This window comes from Diadema antillarum, unplaced genomic scaffold (genome assembly GCF_040938485.1).
Source record: "Diadema antillarum isolate AM-2024a unplaced genomic scaffold, OU_Dant_1.0 scf00000004, whole genome shotgun sequence".
Lineage (NCBI taxonomy): Eukaryota > Metazoa > Echinodermata > Echinoidea > Diadematoida > Diadematidae > Diadema > Diadema antillarum.
This window is the reverse complement of record NW_027270893.1, coordinates 1,338,425-1,348,817: the sequence shown is the minus strand read 5'-3', so window position 1 is coordinate 1,348,817 and position 10,393 is coordinate 1,338,425. Positions and strand designations below refer to the sequence as shown.

General features: G+C 37.3%; 1 protein-coding gene across 1 annotated transcript; it reads left to right on the top strand.

The window, feature by feature from the left end:
* On the top strand, positions 1-8,525 carry LOC139744874 (uncharacterized). Its single transcript, XM_071655321.1, has 8 exons — positions 1-18; positions 795-914; positions 1,409-1,510; positions 2,704-2,932; positions 3,904-4,006; positions 4,526-4,691; positions 6,530-6,641; positions 8,392-8,525. The coding sequence occupies exons 1-8, from the start codon at positions 1-3 to the stop codon at positions 8,523-8,525; spliced, it is 984 nt and encodes a 327-aa protein (XP_071511422.1).
* Positions 8,526-10,393: the final 1,868 nt, after the last annotated feature.

The following is a 10,393-nucleotide window of genomic DNA, read 5'->3' as shown; positions in this document are numbered from 1 at the left end:
ATGTCATTTGTGTTGCAAGTTTGTTACATAGAATTGTACACCATCTTGTTCAAAATATGTCTATTCACTAAAAATTGCTTTTCAATTTAAAAGCGCAGGACATTATTACTTGATCTATCAAACTATCCCCGTAATCTATCCATGATCAATCAATCTTTATTATCAGCATATCTATCTATAGAGGGTAGAATACCCTGTTTGAAGCAGGCCTTGTAAAGGGTGCCTATTTGCAGCAGGGGCCGTTTCCTTCATTGATGGAAAAGCCCAATCAGGCGTCACTTCCAATATCTATCTATCTCTATCTATCTATCTATCTATCTATCTATCTATCTATCTATCTATCTATCTATCTACATTGTATCTATCTATCTATCTATCTATCTTTCTGTCATATCATATCGCTGGGGAGACAAGACCTTCTATCTACAAACTGTCAAATGGACAGGAGAGCAAAAAAAAAAAAAAAAAGAAAAAGAAAAGAAAGATCATGGCAGCCAAAGCACTGTATCAAATGGGATAGTCTTTCCTTTGACATGCTGTGGTGGTGTCATATTTGTTTTAAATAGACAGCTAGGACTTGGACAGGACATCACAACTGATTACATGTATCTGACCATCAATCAAATAAGTCATTTTCCCCAAAATTTGAGATACAAGGTCCGGTCACCAGCAACGATATTGGACTTGACAAATTTGTATGTTGATATACATACACACAAAAAAAGAGAGAAAAAAAGAAAATGGTACACCAGTTGATCATACCAATTTCTGTTATACCACCCTTCCCACACCAGGACCTTCATGCTATCTTCACCAGAGAGGGCGTGCTAAAGAGGACAATCCATTCCGTATGGGGATGTCAGGGGCATGTCTTTCTGTCCCTGGATGGAGGGACCCAAATTCGAGGCTATCAGGTATTTTTAAACAATAGGAGTACTCATCTCGCTGGATAATCGGTGTATGAGTATGTAACTACGCAGAAAACTTTCAGTGAGCACAATTTATGTTGGCAATGATTGATTTAATGTGTCTCACTTATGTTGACTAAATGTATCCGCAGGATTATAGTTAAAAACAAAATCAAAATTAAATTGGAAAAGCTTTAAATAGGAAGTATCAGAACATGGACAAAACTTTCATCTTTTTGAGAAAAAGATAAGGCATGTATTAATAGACTGTCCATTGCTTTGGCTTATAGTGACTGTATTCTATAGTATTTGGTATTTAATAGTAATTCACCTCCAACATTGTCTCATTATGCTAGCCTGAAGATTACACCGATGAAGCATGATTGATATGACATTTTCTGCAGGAAAAAAAGGAGAGAAATTCACGGATATTAACGCAGCTTGATCATCTGTTATCATCGTTGCCTCACTGCTGTTTTTTTCCCTTGTCATATTTGTAGGTCCGAGGGTCAGTGCCCGCCAAGCAGTTCACGGTTTCGGCCAAAGTGTCCCCTGTTGTCCAGCTCTGTTTTGCCAAGGATACCAGTGATGTTCTTCTCGTGGTAAGTGGTTGCCAGTGATATGAGGATAACTAATCTTTCAAAAACGCACATCAGTGAGCAGTGACAGTGTCAAAGGGATTGCAAGGAAAGTTTGTGTTACAGTGTTATAGTGTCCTACCTCAGGACCCCATTTCATGAAAGGTGTTGGGGTAGCAACTCTTGCTAGAATGACAACTTCTTGTAGCTACAACCAATCATGAAACAGGATTCTTTTATAGTAGTTACTATGACATGACACTTGCTATTGCAGCAGCCATTGCTAATAGAGCAACATTTTATGAAAGTAGTCCCCTGGTGTATTTTTGACTCATATTTGCAGATTGTAGGCCTAGATTTGCAAAAGTATTACCTCCTGTATTAAAACACAATTACCCTGCAAATTAGAAGCCAAGCTGGGAAACAGTATTAGTTTTCTCCTGAGAAACCTGTAATACCCATTTATCATTTCATCATATTGTGGTTCTTGATGACAAATTCAACTCTTGCAAAATTGTCTTATAAGTCCCAATTTGCAATACTGTAAAACATGATATATTCGCGGCACAAAATTTTCGCGAATTGGAGCCGACGGCCTTTTTCGTGGCAAGAAATTTTCGCGAATTGCCTCTTGCGTTCAATGCATATAGTGTAGATAAGAAATTTCGCGTGCATTTTAATTTCACGAATCTTGGCGCTCGTGAAATTTGTGAAATTAAAATGCACGCGAACATTTCTCGTTTTACAGTAAATCATAATCGCAAAATATGAAGTGTATATTGTATAGTATATGATGTTAACTAAAAGAGAATGAAAGTGATCTGATCTTCAGATTACAATTATTCCCAAGTTACTAGAATGATTGGATACTTGACTCCGAATTAATCAAGTTGATTAGCATGTGATGGGTCAGAAAAGAGTTATGTATCTGATGCAGAGATGGCAAAAGTGATACAATTTGGAAAGTGCTTCGAAGCTACATTGTATATCTTTATGTTTTCTCAAAACAACTGTGCTCAATCAAGTGAGTATTCGCTTGTCAAAATCATAAAGTGGAAAGGGACGAAAATCAGAAATTTGGTGTTTTGGAACATTGTTATGCTCATATTGGGACAGGCCGCTTAAATACAACATGTCTACATCGTTTATATACTCAGTTTGCCCATTTCAATGATTACAGAGGTATAATGACTCCTGTTTTGTAATAATGTTCGTAGTTTCACAAGAACGGTCTGGTCAAGGTCTACGAGAACTTCCGCCCCCAAGACTCTAGCACCCCGCCCTGGAGGAAGAGGGCGCAGTTCACCTTGGGTGCGAGCGGCAGCAATGTCAGCCTGAAGAGCGCCACCTACAGCCGTCACTATGGCAACAGACTGGTGTGGGTCGAGGAGAGGAAAGAGGCAGACAGCATCTTCTTCAATCTCTTGAGTGCTGAACTGGAGCCTTGTAAGTTTCCCATGTGAACCATTTTGTATCCAATTGTGCTGCGTTTTCACTCCTGTGCAAAGGTCCAGTGCTGTTTTGTCTTTGAAAAGTATTAGAGTTGATGCATGCAAGAATGGTGATAAGAATATGATAATTGACAGCTGTCTGTGTACAACATTTTTTTTTGTCAGCAAGATAGTTTGTTTTTTATTCTTAAGATTATGCCAGACATACAGTGTACATCTCTGTATCCCAGATGAGCCAGAAAGAATCAGTTTGTGCTGTTTAAAATGATAATACTATCATCAATGGCACCAGAATATCTCAGTAAGTTCTTGGTCAGGTACGCTCCCTCTCGTAATTTAATATCAACTCAGAAAAATTTTCTCCAATGTCCTATTATCACAACAAAGTTTTATGGTGAGCGATCTTTTGCCCATGCTGCTCCCACACTGTGGAACGCTGTTCCGTGTTTAATATATAAAAGAAGCTCCCACAGTGTTAAAGCACATAGAGACACCACGGCAGTGATATGCGCTATATAAGCACTGTGTTATATATATATATATATATATATATATATATATATCACTATATAGTCATACAATACGATGTCATGTAGTATGTTTTATTCACACTTATTATTGGTATTATTATCATTATAAGTTACTAGTTTTATCATTGTCTCTATCATCAGAAGATATCTCTTGGAGATCAATATCATGTCACGTTCCATGCTTGAACTTTAAACTTCTACTTCTTTATTATCACTATGATGATGATGATGATTATGTTAATGATGATGATTTTTGTTATATTATTATCATTCTTGTTGTCATTATTCATGCCATTTTTGCTGGTATCAGTATTTTTGTTAATATTGTTATAATATTGTGATTATCATTAATTATTGTCGTAATTAATATTTGTGATTATCATTAATTACCATCATCATCATCATCATCATCATCATTCTCATGTTTGATTCATAGACTGCAAAGGCATCAAGTCGCCCACAGTGTTACTCTCTCGTTGCCCAACTGAGCTGATGATCTTTGCCTCATATGGAGGAGACTGCATTCTGGTGCACCCTAGGTATGAGAAACTTTAGTAGATACAACATGTGCAGTTATATATTTCATTTCATCTAATTTCGTTTCACTTCATTTCTTTATTTTTCCAATATCTTAATATAAACAGGGCATGGAAATTTGGTTTTGTCACACATTCACTGTGGAATAATCTGAACATGTAAAAGAAGCAAATTACGTTAAACATTACTTCAAAGAGAACACTTCTAAAGTTTTCCCCTTTGTTGTTTTGGCATTGTCTAAATCAAATATAGTAAAACTTCATATTTCAATACTAGTACACTTGTAGCTCTAAGAGATTAGAAGAGATTAAATGTAATGAAGTGATGTAGGTGTATTTTACCTTCTTCTATTCTGACAGTTTGTAAATCTGGCATAACATGTTTGTAGGCAAATAGTTATGATTATAGGTATTTGTAATGTACATGTGATGTGCTGACTTACTGACATTTTGCTTCATTTCAAAGGTGATGGTTATTTGTCTACTATATACTTAAATCCACCCCTATTTTTCACAATGCAGAAAGCCCAGCCCAGCAGGACTCTACTTCAAGGTGCATGCAAATACAGGAGAGAGAACAGTAGAGCTTGCCTCTTCCATTCTTGGAAAGGGGTGTGTGAGGAGGGACACTGTCTTCCCTCTAGACTTCACAGAACATGCTGAGAGTTTGATACACAGATGGAGTGAGGTAGGCCCCTTTACTGTAAAACCAGAAGGTTTTGCTTGCATTTTAATTTCACAAATTTTACAAGAGCCAAGATTCACAAATCTAAATGGACACAAAAGTTCTTGTCTATACCGTCATGCATTGGATGCCAGTGGCAATTCGCAAGAATTTCATGCCACGAAAAAGGTATAATTTGATTCCAGTTCACGAAAATTTCTTGCTTTTCAATATGTGAATACTTTGATAGTTTACAGAACAGTAACTTGAAATGGAATGATATGTGTGTGGGCTTATGCATTGGCATTAACCCTAAAAAGGCCGGGGGGGGGGGTTAATCAACCCCCCTCAACATTTTTCGCGACTACTCAGCCGCGCGAAATTTTTTGACCGCACCGTTCCCTGACTTTTTACTTTCAAGTCTCGCACATCTTTTGACACCATTTTCGCGAAAATCGTGCATACCGTTACGACGCTGCATAACGTTTTATACATACCTGTCAAATCGAAAATGGCTCAAAAACGTGATTTTGTGTATAAAGTCTATGCACATGGAGTTTTCTCTTCTTATTCATAAAGATATGATTATTTTCACTTTCATAGGCTGAAACTAATTAGTTTTAGCATAATTATGCTTTAAATAGGTTCTGTCATAAATTTTGCGGAAAAAAATGATAAAACAAAAGGTCAAAAAAACAAAGAAATACATAAGAAATTCATAAAACAATAAAATAAATAAATTGATTTTGATACCAAATTTTTTTTTTCGAGTACATTGTTAGGAATGCTACAAAGAATGTTTTCACCAAAAATTAGGATTCTAGGAGCTTTAATTTCTGATTTAGAGCAAAATGTATGATTTTATGCATATATGAGCATAATCAATTATTATGGCGAATATTTCCATATTAATTTCTTTTTGTATAGCTTGGTAGATTACGCCACAGGTAATGCACGTGCCAAGTTTCATGGCGATTGCGCGATCGACGGCCGAGATCTCGGGGGGTTGAATCAACCCCTCCCCGGCCACAGAACACCCAAAAAAGCCCGGCCTGGTTAGGGTTAAACATGCATTCATATTCTTCCTTCATTGATGTGATGATCCCCAGTAGGTTTTATAATGTGGCACATCCAGGTTCTGAGTGCAAAGGGGTTGACAATGATGGCATGTTTGATATGAAAAGAGAATAACACAGAATTTCTGGTATGCTCACAGTTTCTATACAATAGATGTACGTCAGCAATCTGTGAGGTATTTAAACGAGGCTTTTGTTGAAAGTGTCCATACACCCAACACACACTGAATACTGATTTTTTAACACCAAGTTTTTAGCCATGATAGACGTACGGTACTAGATTTGACATAATCACATGACAAAGCTTGTAACTGGATCGCTGCAGCACCGTGTTGAGTTCATGTGTCATCATTTTTAGCAAGTGCCTCCTTGCCAAGTGGAGAAAGTAAGATACAACTTCTTCCAGGTGATAATAGCTGACATCAAAATGGATATACTACAGCCATTAAGTATGTGGACACCACAAGGAAAAATGATGGAAATTGTTATACATTTTTTTTTTTTATCGGACTTATTTCCTTTCACATTGTTTGCCAAGTTATCATTCCTGCTAGGTCAATCAGTGTTTGTTGTTTTTTTCCTTCTTCTTCTTTGTTTTGGAAATTCTTTATCCCTTGCTAGCAGACAGAATAAAACTGTGTCTTATTTTTTTTTCTGTCATGGTATATTTCTTTTATTTTGTCTCATTTTTGTGGGTAAATTGTTAATGTTTGTTCTTATTTGTTTGTTAATTGCATTTGACAGTCTGTTACATGTCAGTTTGAATATTTGTCTGTTTGAATTCAGTTTTCTAGAGAGAAGCACAGCAATGTGGTTGCCATGGCAATGGAACCACACACTGGTCAGATGTTCCTGATAGCAGACAATGCAACTGTGCACACAATATCACATGATGGAGGTATGTGATATCTTATCATACAAATTTATACTACAAGCTACAAATGGTATCTACACACCTGTAAGAATTCTGCAACAGTATACTGCCTTTTCAGACCATACATGATATGCAATTATTATCAAAGTGTCAGGATCTTTTTTCCCAAGATATTTACAGAGGGTGTTAACCTGTTGAGGATGAGTCCTAAGTATGTTCAGACAAGTGTCTATGGGAAATGCGTGTCAGTAAAATCAGCCCGCCCTCAACGGGTTAAGGGGCAAAAGTAGAGAACACACAGAAAGGTAGATGATGAGCATTTTACATCAGTCAGGTCCACATTTGAATTCAATACATCAATAGAAGTCAATTTCTACATGTAAATTAAGTAATCATTAAACACCTTGCTTGTTAATGGCATCAGGTGTACCATGTTTGAACTCAGTGAAACTTACAGTGTCCAATATTCTTACAGATGATGGTTTTGAATTATATTGGATGCATTGCTCTTATATGCTGCCAGAGTCTGCGATATTGTGTTGACATGAATCTCGTAAAGACTAGATGAAATGAACACTGAAATCTTCCTAAGAGTAACGTTTTAGGAGTTTACCACATTTACCGTATGTGACCTGCACCTCAAAACAAACAAAAAGTCGCCAGACATGAATTTTTAGTTAAGACCATATTCTGAAAGAGCAGACTTTAAGCTTTAAAATGATGTATATCTCAAATCTAATGGACTCTCCTAACCTATCTAAATATTGGAAAGAAAGCACAAACTCAGGAAAAGTGTGAACTGGGAAAAGAGGCTCTGAAGTACAGTGTCTATTCAAGCACTTAATCTTTACCATGCCATGCTGGCTGTGCAATGAATGGGACAAAAAACAGGAAGTGAACCACCAGAGAAACAACAATGAAGGCATTATCAGATTAAACTGAAATTAAGCATGCCTTAACACATTCTGTCCACAATTAATGCCAACTTTCAAAGCAGTAGCATTATCCTTTCAAAAGTTATTAGAGTTGAAAGTGAAGAGTGTGGACAAGGTTTTTCAAAAATGAAAAATGGATTCTAAAGACACACCTAATCACACTATTCTACCAAAAATGTTCGATATAAACTGCTAAAAAAACACACTTTCCTGCCCGTTTTATGATACAATATTTTAGCATAATGTTAAAGAAGACCCGCTCTTTCAGAAAATATGAAAAAGTCAAGTTCGGCTAGGTTGACCCATTTCACTTATTTTCAGTCCTCACGCAAAATCAGTGTGTGTGACTTTATGTTCATTTTGAGGTGCACGGTCACATATATACTCAATAGTGCATATAGACAAAAATGGTTCAATTAACCATTTGCTAAACTACTGATGAAGAAAATGGTACCAGTGGTATTTGTTCGTAGATCTCTTGTGATGAAAACATAATTCTCAAGTCTTTTGTGAGTTGAAGTGTCTTTTTATGTGTTAGGACATCATCCTACAGCTTATAGTCAGTAATGTCTGACAATTTCTTAAATTGTCAGACACTGTGTTTACCAGTGTCCTTCATATTTGTGTCTTTAAACCCGTTGAAGACAGGCTGATTTTGTTTCAACATGCATTTCCCATAGACCCCTGCGCGAGTATACTCGGGACTTGTCCTCAATGGGTTAACGTCAGTTATTCCATTTTTCCCAACCTCTTATCATTTAAAAGTCATATCATTTAACCATCTTGGAGGTGCTCATATGACCGATCTGTCCTTACCTTTTTTTTTTCTGCCTACATAGATGAAGTGGTGGCATCTTTCAGCATGGTGGATGTTGACGTCATGGCAACCTCATCCTGGTTTGCCTACCGGTTCCTTCTTGGTGCTGTCTTCAGTGATGAGGCAATGATCAGGTACATGTTGTGTTTCAGTTGAGGTGACATTAAGGTGATTATGCAAAAGGGAGTTGTGACTGTGAATACTGTACATTGTATACTGTCTACGCCATATATTTTGCGAGTCTAAATTTTCGCGAATCGAAACTTCCGGACAATTTCGCGAGTGGTTAAATTCGTGATCATGGAGTCTGTACTGAACGGAGAAATGTATACGCATTCTTCACATTCATATCGGCGCTAGAGTCAATATTTTCGCATGTTTTTAATTTCGCGAATAGCAGCTGACTCGCGAAATTCGCGAACATAAAAACCTCGTGAAATATTCGGCATATACAGTACTTTATGTGTGCATGAGTGTGTGTAATTTTGTGAGTGGGTAATAGATTGTTGTTTGCGCTTTGTCACCCTGAAACCCTGATAAACTCATAGAACCGTAGAGCAAGAAATATTCACGGCAATTTTAATTTTTATGAGTTTGAACCAACTTCCTTTTAGTGGCATGAAATTTTTGCGAATTGCCATTTGCATCCGATGCATTATACTGAAGTGGAGATAAGAACTTTTACGTGCATTATAAATTTGCGTATTTTAGCTCACTTGTGAAATTTGCAAAGTGAAAATGCATGCAAAAATTTCTGGGTTTACAGTAAAGAGTTGTATTTATTTATCATGGTATTTTTAAAATCTCTAATTTCTGAATCTTCCAGTGATTTGCAGCTTTCTATCACGTACAAACGAGCTCAGTTTTGTCAAAACCGACTGAGGTATGAACTATGTTGTACCAAATTTAGATAGGATGCTTAAAAAAATAAAGCAAACAAAGAAACAAATTTCAAAGCATGAGCTCGGGCCAGGCCTGAGCTAAGTTGTATAATTTTGAGTTTATGAATGGGTTGGGCCAAAGTGGCGCATGCCAGGCTTGGAGTATTTTGGCGCTGCTGTATAAAGCTAGCGCCAGGTGCAGGCCAGGCTCGGGCCTATAGTGCCAATCGAAGAGTTTATGAAAGATAGCAGCGCCAGGCTCAGGCCAAAATTCCTTGCTCGGTCAAAGGTCACAATTACCTGGCTGTGCCTCCGCCCAAGCGGGCGTTCTCTTACCATGGTAGTTATCCCTTATGTGGCTGAGTTTGTGAATGGGTCATTGTAAAAGTAGTAAGGCACTGCTATAGTTACTGAATGCAAGTTTGATTACTGCTTGGTGAGGGCCAATTTAGCTCAGGCCAGGAGCTGGCCAACAATGCATGAGTTACTGAAAGGGGTATAATACATATGTTTTTGATTAGCCAGAACAAAATGTGAGCAGGTGTACTATATATGAATCTTAGTGAATTGTTATCAATTATGTCGGGCCTTCAAATTGTTCTTTGAGGTTCTACACTTCTCAAACCATGGTGTGGTCTTTGTGTTTTATGATCGTAGAATCTTTAGTTCAAAATGCGGAGATTTGCTGCAAGAAATCAGTCTCGCTGAAGTGACCTCTTCCAAGGTCGTTCACATATGGAACCAAGCAGGGAGTGTCCCACGGCTGGGAGTGTGGAGTGAAAATGGCATATGGATTCTACAGGTAACAGCACCAATTCAGTCTTGATCTGTGATATCAAACCACAATTCTTGCAATGTGTAGGACTCTGCTTTAAGCTGTTTGCACCATACAATACTGCATCTTGTAATTACTGACAGAACCCTGACAGAACCTTAATACATGGCTCGACACTAACTTTTTTGATGGTGGCCCGATGGGGCCACCAAAATCCTAAATTTCAAATTTTTGGTGGCCCGAGAGAAAAATTTGGTGTCCCGAAAAAAACAATAAAAAACATTAAAAGTCCTTTTTTTTATGAGTCAAATATTTAAGTTTTATGATAGTAAGAATTGGAAGTTGGACAAATCTACTCATAGATAAAC